This window comes from Rhinatrema bivittatum, chromosome 1, assembly GCF_901001135.1.
Source record: "Rhinatrema bivittatum chromosome 1, aRhiBiv1.1, whole genome shotgun sequence".
In the NCBI taxonomy this organism is placed as follows: Eukaryota; Metazoa; Chordata; class Amphibia; order Gymnophiona; family Rhinatrematidae; genus Rhinatrema; species Rhinatrema bivittatum.
Window position 1 is genome coordinate 268,704,988 of NC_042615.1, and position 20,496 is coordinate 268,725,483.

A 20,496-nucleotide genomic window follows, 5' to 3' on the forward strand; every position below is an offset into this window, starting at 1 on the left:
CGACCCCCTACTGGTATGGTAGGAAGAGGGATGTGGCATCTGCTCTCTAATTGAAAGTCAAAAACCCAAGGCAGGGCCAGGTTGTGGAGCTGCTGCGGGCTTTTGTTTACGAGACTGGCGAGGCTGAGATTTATGATAAGGCCTCGCAGACCTAGACTTGGCTAGTGGGGGATAATACTTCCGTGGACGGAAGAATGACTTTTTTGGGTCCTTCTTAAACGGCTGTTTAGAAGGTAAGTCAGAAGGAATGGATGAGAGCTGTTTAAGTGTCTCATGATGATCCTTCAATTCAGCGACAATTTGCTGAATTTGCTCCCCAAACAAATTGTCTCCGAGACAGGGCAAGTCAGAGAGCCTGTCCTGAACTTCCGGGCGAAGGTCAGACGACTTAAGCCAAGCCCAGCGTCTGGCGGAGATGGCCGTAGCAGAAAGTCTAGTGGAAGCATCAAAAACGTCAAAAGCTGTTGTTATCTCATGCTTCCCAACTTCAAACCCTTTATTTAGGAGGAATTGAAGTTGTGGCTGGAACTGTTCTGGTAAGGCATCTGAGTACTCATGTATCTGTTTAAGGATGACCCTATTGTATTGGGTCATATATAGCTTATAAGAGGCTATTCTGGAAATCAGCATGGCTCCTTGGTATACTTTCCTACCTATACTATCTAGGAATTTATTTTCCTTAGTAGGAGGTATGGAAGAATGTGGCTTTATTCTTTTAGCTTTCTTTTGAGCTGATTCTACCACAACAGAGTGGTGGTCTAGCTGTGGTTTCTGAAAGTCAGGTGCTGACTGTACAAGATAGGTAGAGTCAGCTTTTTTGTTTACTGGAGCAACAGATCCAGGAGATTCCCAATTCTTTTTTAGAAGGTCCAGAAAAACCTGAAGAATTGGAATAGAGGTGATGACTTTAGGGGCATCCAAGAATTGGAGCAACTCCATCATCTGGTGCCTGTCATCTTGCTCCGATTGAAGCTGAAAAGGGACCAACTCAGACATTTCCTTCACAAAATTTACGAGAGAGGTCCTCAGGGGGAGAACGCTTTCTACTTTCCGCAGGAGAGGGTGGTGAAGGCAAATCATCGGTGTCTGTAGAGGTATCATCACCCCAGGTGTCATAGGGATCAAGTTGCTGACCTGTAGGACCTTGAGGGGGCTGAATACCTGAGGGCCCCGGTTGAGGCTCCAAGAAACTCGAAGGAATTACCGGGGGCATCGAGAATGTCCTTGATGGAATCGGTGTCGGCATCAGTGCCCGTGCCGGCATCGAAGGAATCGGTGTAGGCATCGAAGGAATCGGTGCCGTCATCGGTGGAGCTGATGTGCGTATCGCCTCCGAGGAATGTATCGGTGGCGAGGGACGACATGGCACCGATGGAACTACCCCCGAAGGGGGAATTCGGTACGGTGTTTCTCCACCTGTTGAAAAAGCTGTCGGTGACCCGGGTCTTGCCGGTGGAAGGGCAGTCATGAGCACTTCCATCCGGGCAAGCAGCGGTGCCAGTGCCGCTGGAATCGGGTCGGTGACCGGTTCCACTCTCGGTGCCGGAGGAGTCTGGAACCGTAGCATCGCTTTGTCGATGGCCTCCTGGACCAGCCGGTCCAGTTCTACCCGGAGACCTGGGGTAACAAGACCCGGCTCAACGGGAGAGGGAGGCTGAGGCTGAGCCGGAGGGACCACCGTCGCCGGTGGAATCGCGGCTCCCAAACCCCGAAGGGGTGAGGGTTGCCTCAGTGTCTGCGAGACAGAAGTGGACGGTGCCACTTCTGGTCGAGACTTCATCGAAGGAGGCTCGGACAGTACTGAGGTCGATGACTTCGATTCCTCGACGGTCCAAGACTTATGACGTCGATGGCGTTGTTTCTCTTTCCGATCCCCTCGATCTTCGGGGGAAGGGACAGGAGTCGATGGCCGTGAAGTCGTCGATGGCGGATGGTCACCGGGAGGCTGTCAATGATGATGAGACTTCGACGGTGCCGGTTCCGATGACGTTGATGCAATCGATGGCGTCGGAGTGTGAGCATGGAAAAGGAGTCCCATCTTCTCCATTCTGGCTTTGCGACCTTTTGGTGTCATTAGGGCACATTTGGTGCAAGTCAGGACATCATGCTCACTCCCTAAACACAAAACACAGACTCTATGTGGGTCTGTGATGGACATAGTACGTGTACAGTCCGGGCACCGACGGAACCCCAACGTCATGGCCATATGCCAAAAATTTAGCCGCGGGATGGTCGACTGCCAACAGGCCACGAGGGCCGAACTCGACGGTAGCCGACCAAAACTTATGGCAAAAACTTACCGAAGTCCCGCGGAGGAAAATTTGAAGAAGGGAGACCCCTGAGGGGCAAATTTTTCTTCAAGAATTAGTTTAAAGAATTCCTGTCAGGAATGTGGTAAGAGCTCCTTAACCGCGTGGCTACTGCTACGCGGAAAAAAGAAGACTGAAGGGAGACCTCTGCTGGCTGCAGGGTTAGTGCCGTGCTGGGCATGCCCAGTAGGGGCCAGTCAAAGTTCCTGAAACTTTGACAGAAGTTTTCCGTGGTTGGGCTCCATCCTCGATGTCACCCATTTGTGAGGACAACCATCCTGCTTGTCCTGTGAGAAACCAGCTATACAATCACAACATGTTCTATCATTTATTGGTCATCTTTGAAAGCCTTCAGTGTGAAATCGGTTGAACGCTCCAGAACTATAAAATACTATTTTGCCACTTTTTAAAAATAATTCAGCCAATATTCCCTTACTATAGTAGAGTTGCTCATCTGCAACAAATGTTCTCCGGGGACAGCAGGATGTTAGTTCTCACTCATGGGTGACATCATCAGATGGAGCCGAATGCGGAAAACTTATGTCAAAGTTTCTAGAAACTTTGGCTAGGCACACTGATTAATGCCCAGCATACCCTATACCACATGCCCACATGGCGTACCTCTTCAGTCTGCGGAGTTGGGTTTCTTCTTTTTTTAATTTTATTGTAATTCTATGTTACAAGATTGAAGAGTTCTCCTGTTTTCTTTGGAATCAGGAAGTACCTGGAGTAGAATCCCCACCCTCTGCCTTGGTGGTACTGACTCAACCACTCTGGCTGTTAAGAAGTAGGAAAGCTCTGTTTGTAGCACCTCCTGATGCGCTACCGGCCCCCAAGATGGGCACGGAGGGCAATTTGGCGGAACATCCAATAGGTTTAATTGGTACCCCTGGCAGACGATGGATAAAACCCACTGGTCTGAGGTTAACTGGGCCACCGGTTCGCAAAGATCCGCAGCCTGCCCCCACCTGGAGAGTCCTTCATCCCAGATAGGGGCAACTGGCTTACACTCCCTAGAGGCAAGTAAAAACACAAATTGCAGCGAAAATAAAAGATGGATATCACAAACTACTAATACTAAGACAACTAAAGCCCTTTCTAAACCCAGACAACTTCAGGACTGTACTACAACTTCTCATATTCGCCAATATTGACTATTGTAATTCACTCTTACTTGGCCTATCTCTTTCTACCATTCGTTCCTTACAAATTCTCCAAACCTCAGCAGCTAGAATCTTAACTGGCACCAAGAAATATGAGCACATTACCCCAATTTTGACATCATTACATTGGCTACCAATAAAATTCCGAATCGAATACAAGTCACTTACCATCTTACATAAAATTATATATAAGGAACAGACAGACTGGATAAATGCAGCAATCAAACTTCACGTACCGCAACGAAACCTACAATCAGCTATTAACAATCCTGTCAGTACGATCTGCTCAACTCTCGCAAGTTCATGAACGTGCAATCTTGCTTGCAAGCCCAAAATTATGGGACACACTTCCTACTGAATTATGATTACAAACGAGTCTCAAAACATTCAAAAAGGACAAAGACCTGGCTATTCACAAAGGCATACCAAGATCCCTAATAATCCACTCCTCCTCTACTACCTACTCTCCATATTCATTCCACGATTTTAACTTCTTATAGTCTTGCTTTTAGTATTTATTCTTTTTTAATGCTTAAATGTAACCTGTTCTTATCATGAGTGATATTGTTTCTTATTTATTATTTTAGCATGCACTGTTCTTACCTGTGTTAGAAATTGTTTCTGTCATGCTTTAACTGTTGTGATGGCTACACCGAACGACGGTATATAAAAAAATCAATAAATAAAAAATCAAATCAATAAATAAAACCCCCACCTCCCGGAGTTGACTGAGGAGCAGGCTGGGGCTTAGAAGCTTTCAGCTACCTGGAACGGCCGTGGGAGCTCTGATGGTGTGTACGAGATCGAGGAGGCAGAAGATATTACTTCCTTTGGCAAAAGAAAGACTTCCTGGGCCCCTGCCTTGACGGTCTCCTCAAAGAGGAGAACGTGTCTGGAGTGCTGGTGGAGAGTTGTCGGAGGGTTTCATGATGGTCCCAGAGTTGGGCCACAGCATCCTTCATCTTATCTCTGAAGTAATTCTCTCCAATGCACGGCACGTCGGCAAGTCGTTCCTGTACCTCTGGTAACATGCCAGTCTGCGGGCGCCGATTCCCACTGCAGAGACCCTTGATACCTTTTCTAAATCAAAGGTCTCACAGACCTCGTGTTTTCCACACTCCAAATCCTTGTGCACCAGCGACATAAGGGGATCTTGTTGTTGTTGAGGCAGCTGCTCAGCCACCTCCTACACCTGCTTTCAGTTGTCCCACGAGTATTGGCTCATGTGGAGCTGGTAGGCATTGTGCAGGCAATAAGCATGGTGACTTGGAACACCTTCCTCCCAAGAGCATCCAATGCTCTGTAGTCCTTTCCTGGGGGCGCCGAAGAGTGGGTCTGAGTGTGCTTGGCCCTCGAGGGCAGATTCGAACACCACTGATTGATGGGTCAACTGATGCTTATCGAATATGGCAGCCTTTGGAATGACTTAAACCCCGTCCGCCTTCTTATTCACGGGAGGCACTGTAAGGAGGTGTTCCCAAATGCTAAGCAACAACTCCATAAGGATCTCATATACCAGGACCACCATGATCTCCTTAGGAAGCTCTATGAACTGAAGAACCTCAAGCATTTTGTGCCTGGCGTCTTCTTCAGTCAAAAGCTGGAATGCCATCACCCTGACAAACCTTGTGAAGGTCAAATCCTCAGGTGGGGACTTTCCTTGCTCCTCTGGAGGAGAAGGGTCTGACGGGAGACTATCCAAATCCTCGTCGGAATATTCTCTATGTTAATCCCCCAAGGGTTGTAGGAACCCTCATCCTCACTGTATTCCACAGAGGTTGGGGCCCTAGGTGCTCGGCCAACATCCAGAGGTGCAGGCACCACTGGAACTAGATGGGGGACTACCAGCCTTGGTGTCTCCGCCAGCCTTGGTGGAGCTTCCTCCTAGGAGGAACCAGCAACGACCTTTGTATCAGTAGGGGGAAGCCTCAGTGCCTTGCTGGGCACCGGTGTCATCCTGGGAACCAATGCCAGCTGGCTCATTAAGGCACTAATGAGCACACTGAGCTTCTCCAGAAGTGGTACAAGCACATGCGGCACCAGCTCCAGTGCCATTGGTGCTGTGGGACCAAAGCCCTGCAGTGCCCACTCTACCACTAGCTAAACTTGACGCTCCAACTCCTCCTCAAACATTACCAATGTCAACACCGACTGGGAGGAAGGAGGGGTGGCCATGTCTTCATCAGATCCACAAGGGGGATCGATGACTGGCACCAGGACTGTCTGAGACCATCGTGGACCCCAGGCATCGATGGAGATTTGGCACTCCTCGCCATGTGGTCACTTCAGGGGCATCTCAGCAAAAGCTGGTGCGTCCCCTTGCCTGGCACCATTCACAGATGGTGACCGGTGCCAATGCTTCTTGGTCTTCCCATGATGTTCAGCCCAGTCTTCCCCCAGTGCTGAGGTCGAGGACGATGAACTCAGCGTCCTCGGCCTGGAGGAAAATCGACAATGGTCGGTCTCCGGCGCCCCTATCCACCAGCGACCTCGACAGAACCGATGGTCCCGCCGATGTTGACTGCGTGGTGCCCATCAGTATGGCTCTGAGGTCCGCTGATGCCGATGGCTCGGACTTCTTTGACCCGAAGAGGTTGTACATCTTGTCGAGTCGAAGCAGACATCCCTTCGGGGTCATCTGGGTGCACAAGCAGCAACCCTGGATGTCATGTGATGCACCCAGGCAGAGGATGCAAACCTCATGAGGAATCCTCATGATCCTCGGGCACTAGGTGCATCGGCGGAAGCAAGACATGGCCTTGACAGGATAAAACAAACTGGAAAAATATGGAACAATGGTGGCAGGCAGCGATGGAAGAAAGGGCATTGAGGCACAGTCACCATGGAGGAACCAACCACTAAAGGAAACTTATCTGAACGCCAAAAACTTTGACTGGGGACACTACAGGAAGGCACAGAGAGACCTGGCAATAGACTTTAGGAGAGAGAGAGAGAAAACAAACAAAAAAAAATTTGCCACGAGACAAAAAGCCAAAAATGTTTGGGTTCTATTTAACTGCAATGCTGACAGCTCCACAGAAAAAAAAAAGAGACTGAAGAGGGTGGTATAGTGCATACTGGGCATGCTCAGTGTGCCTAGTCAAAGTTTCTAGAACGTTTTCTGCATCAGGCTCCATCTGATGATATCACCCATGTGTGAGGACTACCATCCTGCTAGTCTTGGAGAATCAACCCTTTCATAACCAAAGTTTGGATTTTACTCAGCCAACATATACGCTCTGAGAGATCCCAGATTCCAAACCAAAATATTCTGACACAGGATTGTGCTATTCTAGCAGCATAAAGCTAGTCTACCTTAGCTGCAAACCATTACAACAACAAAAAATTCTTTTTTTAAATCTGTTTACATTTGCAAACCTGTGAATGCAAAAATATCAGATATGCTGGGCAAATAAATACTCTAAAATTCAAGCTACTATAGGTGAAAAGATTTTTTTTTTTTTTTTTTTAAAAGAACTCTAAGGTTACCTCTTTCCCTTCGACTTGCAGCTTTTGATTCGTTTCAGTCACTTGACTCTGGGGGGAAAAGCAAAGATTTTTGTTCAAGCTTTATTTAGGCAGAGCTTAAATTATAACAATGTTGCTTTGCACAAAGAGCACTTTTGACTAAAGTACTTTCACAGACACATTACCTCACGCAGGAGCTGAACCACTGCCCTATACTTCCAACATAATAACAAGAAAGCTTTTGAGCATGTCATAGAAACACAAAAGCTGCTAAAAGATTTTTTTTTTTTAATTACAATTAAGTTTCATTGCAGATATCAATAAAGTACTTGTAACCCGGGCAATCTTTAGGGATATCAATAAGCCCTGGGACAACACGTTAGTGCAGTTACAAAGAGATAATTAGGGGGAGAATCCATTCATTGGAAGTCCCTCTCATTGAGGTTGAAGTAATGGATATCCCCTGTAGGAGGTTTTTTTTGCAGAGCTCCGTAAAGGGCTCTGGGGCAGTCTTAGTTGGCAGTTTAAGAGGATGGTTGTAGGATTTTGCCTGTGTTACATTTTTTGGCCTTCCTGGGGCCTAGGCTCCATCCTGCCTGGGATCCTTCAGAATAGGTAAAGGCTCCACTGCTGTTCTCTCCTCCAGAAATGCAGAGCGGTTGTCCAGGGACTGAGTTGGCTTTTTGGACTTTTGCTTGGTAGGAAACTTGAACACCTGGGCCTTTCCAGGACTCAGGGAGTGGGGAACCCTGTGTTGAGGATTAGGGAAGACCTGTCCCTGAAGTGGTGGTGACCCGTTGTAAGGGATCCCCCGTGTTATTTACTTTCGGGGATCAAAGCAGTTAATTTTGAAGACCTGGGAGGAAGCCCCTCTTCCTACCCATTCGTAGACCTATGAGATCTGCAGTTCCAGTCAGGATCCCCATCAAGACAAAGGTCATCTAACTGTAAGAACTTATTTATAACTGGAGAACACCCAATCAGAGTTTTCAAAGCCACTAGGGAGAGAGAAAAAAAATCAGAGACAATTTTTTACCATCTGGGAAGGGTTTTCCCATCCACTCAAAGGGATCACCACTCATAGAAAAGTTATAAATAATAATAATAATAATAATAACCTAAGCCAGGAGCATGGCTGGATTACCAGCCCGTTCCAAATACTCTTGCATAGATAGAGGACAAACAGATGCAACCAATTCCAGAAAGACCTTAGTGCTATCATTCGTATTTATTGTGCCATTGATCCACTATTGTCTGCAGTAAAGCTATTATTTTGAGACCAGTCACCTTAAATTAAGGGAATCCTTTATTAGTTAAACAGAAATTAAAATACTGAGGTAAAAATTATGCCCCACTCAGGCCAAGTTTCACCCAAATATGGGGCTTCATCAAGGGCTTGTGGATTGAAATAACTAATGTAAACCTGCAAAAACAACGTACTCGGTTGAGTGCTGCACAATGAACACAATCACTGTTACAATGCCTCGATACCTGTCTGTCTCATGGAACAACGGTTTTGCAAGCACGGGAAATATTCAAGAAATACCACTATTGTGAAATGTATGTTGAGCCACAAGGAAATTATGATCTACAGAACAATCAGTCTAAATTAAAACTATGATGAAATTTCACAATAGCGGTATTTCTTGATAATATTTCCCGCGCTTGCAGAACCGTTGTTCCATGAGACAGACAAGGTAACGAGGCAAAACTCGGCCTGAGTCGGGCATAATTTTTATCATAGTGTTTTAATTTCTGTTTAATTAATAAAGGATTCCCATAATTTAAGGCGACTGGTCTCATTTTGCTACTACTGCCTTCCGGCTATACGAGATTGTCTTCCGCTTTGTTTTCTTAAACTCTGCTATTATTTTAGACACTAATCCAGTGGACCCTGTCTCTTCTTTGGGCACACAGAGTATAAAAATTCACCTCACCCAGGGGATTAGAGGAAAGAAGTCAGTTACCCTGCCTTAAAACCTGAAAGAAACCCTTTCCCCCCCAAATGAAAGGATCTATACCTTGGAAGTAAAGGGAAATAGAACAGCTAGCCAGGGTCCTGCCCCAAAGAGACTATAAATATGTTTATGGTCCCACCCGTGCCTGACATGCCCACCGGGTGGGATTAAAAAAAAAATCCCCAGTAATGCAGATATTTTATTTATTTACAATTTATTTACAATATTTATATACCATCCTTCCAATTCAATCAGGGTGATTCACAATATTAAAACATACATAAAATCATCCATACAACATTACATAACAATAATCTCAGTCTAATCCATGAATCTTCATTGATTCCATACACTGTCCTGAATAACCAAGTTTTTAACTCCCTTTTAAATGTTTTTAAATCATGCGTACTTCTTCCGGCATAGCATTTCATAGCCTGGGTTCTGTTACTGACATAAACCAATCATGTACTTCACTCACAGGTACACTCTATACTCAGGGAATGCTCAGGAACCCTTTATTAGTGGATCTCAATGTTCTTTGTGATATGAAGGTATACTGCTGCTCCTATCCAATTGGAATCTTTATTATTAATGTTTTTATAAACTACTGTTAATATTTTATATCTGATATGAGATTCTATAGGTAACCAATATAGGGAGACCAATATCAGAGTTAGGTTACCAAATTTGCTACCACCTGTTAGAACCCACGCTGTAGCATCCTGTAACATTTATCTATTTATTTAGAGCTCTTGTATACTGTCATTCCAAGTGAAAAATCAGTGGTTCACCATGGTTCATGACATTAAGATTCATAAGTATTACAGAACACTGAGTACATCAATACATACATACAGCGTACATCAATAACATACATCAATAACATACACCATTATTAGTGTACTTACTGGTAATCCAATGAAAAATGAGTTGCAGTAATCGATTTTTGAGAATATTAATGTTTGCAAACCTTTCTGAAAATCTTCATATTCTAGAAGTGGTCTTAGTCATATAAGTATCAACTTGTTATAGCCAGATCTGATTATTGTTTGAATATGCTTGATCACAGAGAGCCTACTGTCAATTATTTTGCCAAAATCATGACTGTTATTTTATTAGTCCCAAAAGTAAATGTAGGTCGTTCTTGAGTTATGGTTTTCATACTCAGCCATATTATTTCCGTCTTATGAACATTTTGGGCAGATACTCTCTTTAAGTGACACACACCCATGCAAATGACCAAATTAGACGATCATTTACATAAAACAGATAGACCAGCCACCATTAAAAACTAGAAAAGCTCATTTACACCACTATTCTTTAGTTTAAATCTGAACAAAAAAAGCTTATTTATACATACAGTGATTTGCAAAAGTATTATTCAACTCCCTAAAAATTCAGCAGATTTGTGTGGATTAGAATCTGCAAAGAAAAGCCATAGAAAGACTGAGACACAAACCCTCATACGCAGCAGAGGAGTGATGCGACAGCAAGCAGAAGCAAACTCTGCATCATGGAAAACAGTACAAGCAAGGTTCATAACAACATAAAAAATTGCCATGCTGTGTCAGACCAAGGGTCCATCAAGCCCAGCAACCTGTTTCCAACACAGGCCAAATCAGGCCATAAGAACCTGGCAAGTACCCAAACATCAAGAAGATCCCATGCTACTGATGCAATTAATAGCAGTGGCTATTCCCTAACTAAACTTGATTAATAGCAGTTAATGGACTTCTCCTCCAAGAACTTATCCAAACCTTTTTTTGAACCCAGCTACACTAACTGCACTAACCACTAGGGATATGAATCGTTTTTGAATGATTAAAATTATCGTCAGATAATTTTAAAATCGTCCAAAATCGTTAGAGTGCAGATATAATACAAATGCCCCCGATTTATCGTCAGGGGCATTTGTATTGTATCGTTAAATAGGGCGCGAGAAAACCAGCACACCAAAAAAACCCTAAAACCCACCCCAAACCTTTAAAAGAAAGCCCCCACCCTCCCGAACCCCCCCAAAATGTTTTAAGTTACCTGGGGTCCAGTGGGGGGGGTCCCGACACGATCTCCCTCTCTCTCTCTCTCTCTCTCTGGCCTCGGCTGCGTTGAGAAATGGCGCGGGTGGCCCTTTGCCCTTATCATGTGACAGGGCAAAGGTAGCGCCGGCGCCATTTTGTTTCCTGGCTCCCGACGTCACGCCTGCTGGAAATCGCCCCCGGACCCCCGCTGGACCCCCAGGGACTTTTGGCCAGCTTGGGGGGGGCCTCCTGACCCCCACAAGACTTACCAAAAGTCCAGCGGGGGTCCGGGAGCGACCTCCTGCACGCGGGCCGTATTGCCAATCTTCAAAATGGCGCCGCGCTACCTTTGCCCTCACTATGTCATACGGGCGACCAGGAGCGATCTCCAGTAGGCGTGACGTCGGGAGCCAAGAAACAAAATGGCGCCGGCGCTACCTTTGCCCTGTCACATGATAAGGGCAAAGGGCCACCGGCGCCATTTCTCAACGCAGCCATGGCCAGAGAGAGAGAGAGAGAGGGAGATCGCGTCGGGACCCCCTCAATGGACCCCAGGTAATTTAAAACATTTTGGGGGGGTTCGGGAGGGTGGGGGATTTCTTTTAAAGGTTCGGGGTGGGTTTTAGGGTTTTTTTGGTGTGCCGGTTTTCCCGCCCTCCCCCGATTTACGATTTTTAATGATTTTTTAAAACAAAAAAACCCGACGATAAGATTTCCCTCCCCCCCCAGCCAAAATCGATCGTTAAGATGATCGATCACACGATTCACACCTCTACTAACCACATCCTCTGGCAACAAATACCAGAGCTTAATTGTGCGTTGAGTGAAAAAGAATTTTCTCTGATTAGTCTTAAATGTGCTACTTGCTAACTTCATGGAATGCCCCCTGGTCCTTCTATTATCCGAAAGTGTAAATAACTGATTCACATCTCATTCAAAACCTCTCATGATCTTAAAGATCTCTATCATATCCCCCCTCAGCCGTCTCTTCTCCAAGCTGAACAGCCCTAACCTCTTCAGCCTTCACTCATAGGGGAGCTGTTCCATTCCCGTTATCATTTTGATTGCCCTTCTCTTTACCTTCTCCATCGCAACTATATCTTTTTTGAGATGCGGCAACCAGAATTGTACACAGTATTCAAGGTGCGGTCTCACCATGGAGCGATACAGAGGCATTATGACATAAGAAATTGCCATGCTGGGTCAGACCAAGGATCCATCAAGCCCAGCATCCTGTTTCCAACAGAGGCCAAAACCAGGCCACAAGAACCTGGCAATTACCCAAACACTAAGAAGAACCCATGCTACTGATGCAATTAATAGCAGTGGCTATTCCCTAAGTATAATTGATTAATAGCCATTAATGGACTTCTCCTCCAAGAACTTATCCAAACCTTTTTTGAACCCAGCTACACTAACTGCACTAACCACCTCCTCTGGCAACAAATTCCAGAGCTTTATTGTGCGTTGAGGAAGAACCCAGAGATGTAGACAAGAAAAAGACTCTTGGACAAAGACCACACAGTTTCCTTTGGTGTTAAAGACAACCAAAAAACAACTGAGGCCTGAGAGCCCACCAGAAGAAACTACGGTCCACTGAATGTCTTTGCAGAAGAATGCCCAAGTATAGCTGGTAGGCATAATGGGCAGAAAATTCCCAAGCAATGCTTGGAGAACAAGTAGCAAGCCACGGCAGGGCCTGGGAGAGACAGTGCATGCCGAACCAGCAGATCAAGCTGACCGCGTAGGGCAGTGCAAGGGTTTCTGGGGATGAGGGACAATCCCCAAAACAGACCTGCAGCCCAAAATTCCCAAGTAGGGGGATGAGATAGGTCTGAAGCTCACCTAAGACTACATGTCAAGAACAGGTTCATCTATCCTGTCACAGGATAGCACAGGGGGACAGGAAGGTCCTTTGAGCAACCTAGAGAAATAAGAAAAGCTAAAGGAGGTGTTGGCCAGAGCATGGCGAAAAACATGGTGTATCCTTCCCAGCAGATATACAGAAGATATGCTATGAGTGCCTAGCTTTTCCTCCCTTCCCCTCGATAAACCATAGGAAGTCGGAGGAGCAAATAACACAAGGAGGCAGACCAGTGGACTGCTGGGGCAAGCACAAGTCACCAGGTTGTCTATCAACCCCAAACGAACAACTCATTGCCGAATCCAGCAAGGAGTTACCCACTGAGATAAAGCCCTCAGCCTGCTAGGAACAACGGAAACTGAGAGCGAATGCTCCAGGGGAGAAATCCCAAAAACTCCACTAGGAGACAGGAAGCCGGGAAGTCACATGCACAAACCCCAGTAGAACCGGATTTCATTACCGGCCTGGAAACCCGAGGGGCACCAGGACGGGCCCAGAGCAATCTCAGAACAGATTTCCAAGGACCCAGCTGAGGTATCACTACCCCAGCCACGAGTGCATATACTCCCCCCCCCCCCCCCCCCAGGAAGCCCAAAGCACTTAACAAGCTGATTCATCAAAAAACTCAGAAGAGCTTGTTGTATTACAAATATAAACTTTTCCGCTATGGGAACAAGGTGGGGAAACTGTTGGCTAGTATTATAAGGTCTTGGGAGGGTAAGACCCACATTTTGGCTCTAAAAGATAATGCAGCTTAAGTGAAGCACTCCACTAAAGATATTGGAGATATATTTTATAAATACTATCAGGATTTATATAAAGCTGAGCCTCGTAACCTCCCTTCTATTCATGCTACTTAACAAAGGCAGCTTTGCCTTAGTTAAGATAAGGATTTGCAGTGTTTAAATACCCCAATCAAGGTTTCAGATTTAGCCATGGCGATTAAAACTTCTGCTTTATGTAAATCACCTGGACCAGACGGCTTGCCTAACAAATTCTATAAAATCCTGTCTGATCAAGTCTGTACACCTTTGGGTCAATTATTCGACACCCTGGTGAACTCTCAGTTTCCTAACCGGCATGCTAACATAGCCAACTATAGTAATTCTACCCAAGCCAGGACATGATCCCATTCTACATGGCTCTTATTGCCCTATTTCGCTTTTTAAATTGTGATAAATTATTGGCTAAGGTCATGGCAGATCCCTTGTCCTCTATTTTGCTCAAATTAATATCACAGGTCCAGGTGGGGGTTTGTTAAAGGCCGCCAGGTGGTTGTAAATGTGTGCAGGGTCCTGGCTTCCCTAGATTTTTCACTCAAAAAGCAAATGAATTCTCTATTGGTTAGTTTCAATGCCAAAAAGGCCTTTCATAGGGTGAGTTGGCAGTTTCTATTTGAGGCTCTTAAGGGATTTGGGTTTCAAGGCCAATTTATTTCCTCTCTCATCACGCTTTACACAAATCCCCAGGTAGCGATTTTGGTTAATGGGGAATTCTCCAGGGATTTCATTTTGTCTAGAGGTACTCGTCAGGGGGGGCCCACTATCCCCACTACTTTTGTTCTTTCCCTAGATCCTCTTGAGAATTCTGAACTCTTCTGCTAATATACGTGGAATTGTATGTGGGAACACTTCTTTTAAGGTGGCAGTATTTGCTGAGGACTTGCTAATACACATTACTGACCCCATCAATTCTCTGCGTAATGCCCTTTGTGTCATAGAAACATAGAAATGACGGCAGAAAAAGACCAAGCGGCCCATCTAGTCTGCCCAGCAAGCTCTCACACTTATTCTCCCATACTTATCTGTTTCACCAACCACCAACTTCAGGGCCCTTGTTCGTAACTGTTTGATTCAAATGTCCTGCCATCCCTTGCCATTGATGCAGAGAGTAATGTTGGAGTTGCATTAAAGGTGAGCATAAAGCTTAATGGTTAAGGGTAGTAACTGCCGTATCACGCAAGTTACCCCAATGCTTGTTTATCCAGACTGCACAGATCAATGCCTTGTTGGATGTTGTCTGAATGTAAATCCTGTTTTCCACATTTCCCCCTGCTGTTGAAGCAGAGAGCAATGCTGTATATGCATTCAAAGTGATTTATCAGGCTTAATTGGTTTAGGGTAGTAACCGCCATAATACGCAAGCTACCCCCACGCTTATTTGTTTACTCAGATTGTGAAGTTCAGTCCTTGTTGGTTGGTGTCTGAATGCAAATCCTCTTTTCCACATTTCCCCTTGCCGTTGAAGCAGAGAGCAATATTGGAGTTGCATTAACCGTGCGAAGGCTTATTGAGTAAGGGTAGTAATCACCAGGTACTAGCCTCCACTCCACTAATCCACCCCCATGGCTCTTCACTTCATTCCCATCCTCTAGCTTTTATGGATCCACAGTGTTTTTCCCATGCCCCTTTGAAACCCTTCACAGTTTTAGTCTTCACCACTTCCTCCGGAAGGGCATTCCAGGCATCCACCACCCTCTCCGTGAAGAAATACTTCCTGACATTGATTCTGAGTCTTCCTCCGTGGAGCTTCAAAGCGTGACCCCTAGTTCTACAGATTTTTTTCCAATGTAAAAGGTTTGTTGTTGACCATGGATCATTAAAACCTTTCAAGTATCTGAAAGTCTGTATCATATCATCCCTGCTCCTCCTCTCCTCCAGGGTATACATATTTAGGTTCTTCAATCTCTCCTAAGTTATTTTATGAAGACCATCCACCTTTTTGGTTGCCCTTCTCTGGACCGCCTCCATCCTGTCTCTGTCCCTTTGGAGATATGGTCTCCAGAACTGAACAAAGTACTCCAGGTGAAGCCACACCAAAGCCCTGTACAAAGGGATCATCACTTCCTTTCTCTTACTAGATATTCCTCTCTCTATGCAGCCCAGCATTCTTCTGGCTTTAGCTATCGCCTTGTCACATAGTGTTTACTGATCTAAAGTCGGCAAAACAATCACCCCCCCCCAAGGTCTCTTTCCTGCTCCGTGCACATCAGCCCTTCACCACCCATAAAATACAGTTCTTTTGGATTTCCACACCCCATATGCATGACTCTGCACTTCTTGGCATTGAATCTCAGCTGCCATATCTTCGACCACTCTTCCAGCTTCCTTAAATCCAGTCTCATTCGCTCCATTCCTTCTGGCATATCCACTCTGTTGTGGATCTTAGTAACATCCGCAAAAAGACAAACCTTACCTTCTATCCCGTCCGCAATGTCGCTCACAAACGGGCCGATACAGTAAGGACGCGTAAGAAAAGGTGCGGCAGTGCCGGGCGCCCGCTCGTTTGACGCATGCACATTTTGGTTCACAAGCCGCTCGATTCAGTATTCAAATTAGACGCAAATCCAAGAGGTGGTAAACGAGCGTCCAAAGCGCGTCAATGAAGCGGTAGGCGTTCACAGTCCATTTTACTGTATAGAGCGGTATACAGCGCCTATACAGTATGCAGAGTGCGCTGGTACCTGTCATTTCAAATGTCATTTGAAATGTCATTCCACCAGGTAGGTGGATGGTCCTTTTGTACATGATCGGAGGCCCCGCTGCCTTGAGCGTCGTTCATGGACGTCCAAGGTCAGGGCTTCCGTTCATGGACCTTCCCGCCTGTATCCGGGCGTCCATGATTGTAGGCCGGCCGTCCAAAGTCGGGGCTTTCGTTCATGGACGTTCATGAATGGAAGCCCCGACCTTGGACGTCCATGAACGGACGTCCATGAACGGATGCCCCGACCTTGGACATCCATGAATGGAAGCCGGACGTCCAAAGTCAGGGCTTCCGTTTATGGACGTCCAAGGTCATAGGCCTCCGATTATGGACGCCCGGATACAGGTGGGAAGGTCCATGAACGGAAGCCCTGACCTTGGACATCCGTATAGGCGTCCATACCTCCACTGGACCACGGAACCTCAGGACACCTAGCAGATGGATGAAAGCCTGGCAAGCCTCCCATCTCTCCGGCGTCCATAGAGGCGTCCATGTCCGGAGCCTCAGAGATGCCCAGAGATGGATGGTATACTTGAACCCAAACAAAATACAAACCTCCTCCAGTCTTGCTGCTGGGTTCTACAATCTCTCGAGCATTTCGAGCATTTCTCATTCTGCTTCTCAACCGAATGAAAAATAGCGCCAGAGCCAATATGTGCATGTTGTCCATGGCACTGTCTGGTACGAAGCTGACTGAACACCACACTAACGCCAGGGTCAGGGTAGGCGTTAAATATGCAGGTTAAAGACGCGGTAAATAAGCGGGTTAAAAAGGCGATAATTTGGGCGCATGTTACTGTATCAGGGGGAATAGCTAATCCGATCATTAACATATCACATACATGCGGCGGGCGGAAAGGGATACGCATCTTTTTCTGCAAGCAATAAGGATGCGTAAAAGCCGATACTGAATTGCGGGTCCGCCTTATGCGCTCAAAACGTGCGTCCAAAGCGGGTTAAAAATCAGGCAACCGTGGCTGCGCTTTACTGTATCGGCCCAAAAGCTATTGAACAGGATTGGTCCCAATACCGATCCTTGCGGCACTCCACTTAACATCGCTCTCTCTTCAGAGTAAGTTCTATTTACCATCACACATTGTCTTCTGTCCGTCAACCAGTTTGCAATCCAGGCCACCACCTTGGCACTCACTCCTAAGCTTCTCATTTTATTCACAAGCCTCCTGTGCAGGACCGTATCAAAAGCTTTGCTGAAATCCAAGTAGATGACATCGAGTGCTCTTCCTCGATCTAATTCCCTAGGCACCAAATCAAAAAAGTCAATCAGATTTGTCTGACAGGACCTTCCCCTGGTGAATCCATGCTGCCTCTGGTCCAGCAATTCTTCTGACTGTAGATAGTTCACAATTCTTTCTTTCAGCAGCGACTCCATTACTTTTCCTATCACTGAGGTAAGGCTAACCGGCCTGTAGCTTCCAGCCTCCTCTCTGCTCTCACTCTTGTGAAGTGGGACCAGCACCGCTCTTCTCCAATCACTCGGCACCACTCCCGTTTCTAGGGATCTATTGAACAGGTCACGCAGCAAATCCAACAGCACATCTCTGAGCTCCCTCAGTATCCTGGGATGAACCTCATCAGGCCCCATAGCTTTATCCACTTTTAGTTTTCCTAGCTCTTTCCATACATTCTCTTCTGTAAACGGAGTTACATCTACTCCACTCCCCTCCAGTTTCTTGTTAACTAGTGATGGTCCTTCTCCAGTGTCCTCTTTAGTGAACACCGAACTGAAGTATTCGTTTAATACTTCTGCCATTTCTTCAACTCTCTCCACACATTGATCCTTTTCACCTTTCAATTTCACTATACCACTTTGAACTTTTCTCCTTTCTCTGATGTATCTGAAAAATGTTTTGTCACCTCGCTTTACCTCTTTGGCAATCCTTTCTTCCGCTTGACTTTTTGCTGTCTTGATTACTTTCTTTGTCTCCCTCAGTTCCACCTGATATTTTTCCTTATGCTCCTCCCTTTGGGATCCTTTATATTTCTTGAATGCTGTTCTTTTAGCTTTTATTTTGTCAGCCACCTCCTTTGAGAACCAGATAGAAAAGTAAAGAAAAGCAAGAGAAAAATGAAACCTAACACATAGATTAGTTGCTTTGGTAATTGCTCCTTTTAGTTTGGTCCATTGTTGATCCACATCTCTCTTGTTCTCCCAGCCTTCTAGTTCTTCCTCCAGGTACTTCCCCATTTCATCAAAGTCTGTGTTTTTGAACTGCAAAACTCAGGTCTTCGTGCTTCTTCTCCGTATCTATTTGTGATATGAAACCATAACGTTAGATGATTGCTGGTGCTGAGGTGGGCACCCACCTGGACATTAGAGACATTATCTCCATTAGTGAGCACTAAATCGAGTATAGCTCCCTCCCTCGTGGGTTCCATTACCATTTGTTTGAACAGAGCCCCTTGCAGGGTATCCACTATCTCTCTACTACTGTTAGATTCTGCAGAAGGTATTCTCCAGTCTACATCTGGCAGATGAAAATCTCCAACAATCACCACTTCTCCCTTCTTTCCCATCTTTTGGATGTCTTCAAACAGATCTCTGTCAAGCTCTTCCATTTGATTTGGAGGCCTATAAACCATGCCAATAAAAATGGATGCTCCATCATCTTTTTTTAGGTCAGCCCATAGTGCTTCTTCTTTGCCCCATCTTCCTTGCAGCTCAGATGCTTTGATAATGTTTCTGACATAAAAAGCCACTTCTCCCCCTTTCCTGTCCTTCCTTAACAAGTTATAGCCTGGTATTGCTGTATCCCAATCATGAGATTCCGTGAACCACATCTCCTTGACAGCAACAACGTCGAAGTCCGCCTCCACCATTAGGGCTTGCAGATCTGGGATTTTATTGCCCAAACTACGAGTATTTGTGCTCACAGCTTTCCAGCTTTTCTCATTCAGGTTACTGCTTGGACTCCTTTTGTGACTTATTTAGTTGAGTTTTCTTATCCACTTCACCCTTTTCCATTGCATTTGTATTTGGGGGGTGACCTTCTACTTTCTTTCTGCCACCCCCGGCATCTAGTTTAAATGCCTTATGACATAGGATTTGAATTTATCTCTTAGGATCCTTTTTCCTGCTACAGACAGATGTAAGCCATCTTTGACAAAGAGCTTTTTACTGTGCCTTACACAGCCCCAGCCCCCAATAAATCCAAAACTTTGTTCCTTACACCAGGATTTGAGTCATACATTGAAGTTATTAATATGGCTTAGCCTCTCCTTCCCTTTTCCATGAACAGGTAACACTTCTGAAAAGGCAATGGTTGTCGCCATGTGACTAATCTGCTTCACTAGAGACTAGAAATCTCTCTGTACCACGTGGATGCTGTTTCTAGCAAGGTCGTTGGTTTCTAGGTGGATGATAATATCAACTTTAGAGTTTTGCTTTCTTCTTTGATCACTTTGACTATTTGAATAGCATTTCTGCTGGCCGATGATCCTGGGAGGCTTTTAACTGTAGTGTTTCCCTCCCTAAGAGTTCCCAGATTAGTGCCTCTGATGACAGTCACCCAGCACAATGAACTTTTTCCTTTGGTTACTGATTGTATTATGGAATTTCTGTATGCATTGGGTTTCTTCTTTCTTTTCAGATAACACTTCAGTCTCTTTCGCAAGAGCTTCTTCATCATCTAATACAGACAAGGCATTTTGTACTTGTGTCACTTGATACAGCATCTGTCTCCGCATCACAGGTCTAATTCTACCAGAGCCCACTGTAATCCTGTTGTTTTTTGAGTTCCTTAATGTCCTGAGTGAGTTGTGGGGATAGACTTGTAGGCTGCACAGCTGTCAAGAACAGGTGTCTGTGGGTCACAGGTCTTATCCTACACCTAAGCCCACTGTAAACCCCTTTTTCCTTGACTTTTGGTTTTTCTGTGGTAATTGGGAATTAATTCCTGAATAATGTAAAGTGGGTGAAACTTTCTTTACTGCAGCTAATTCAGCTTTAACTTCAGCCAGCTCCTTTTTCAAGGAAGAGAGTTCTGAACAAATGGGGCAAGCCCTACGTTTCCAGGTGATTTCCCTCAAAATAAAGGCTCCACAATAGTTACATTGGATAGTCCTCATTATGGTAAATTTATTTGATGGATAACACCGAAGGAAATACCAAATTTCTAATTTATCTTGTTGCCAATTATGGGGCGGATTTTAAGAGCCCTGCTCGCGTAAATCCGGGCGGATTTACGCAAGCAGGGCCTTGCGCGCCGGTGCGCC

At 45.5% G+C, this 20,496-nt stretch overlaps 1 protein-coding gene across 1 annotated transcript in view; it reads right to left on the minus strand.

The window, feature by feature from the left end:
• Positions 1-20,496, minus strand: part of EXOC6B (exocyst complex component 6B) — a 1,306,513-nt gene that overhangs the window by 1,137,099 nt on the left and 148,918 nt on the right. Inside the window, 1 exon segment of the mRNA XM_029594539.1 lies at positions 6,962-7,009. Coding sequence (XP_029450399.1) covers positions 6,962-7,009 — 48 coding nt within the window.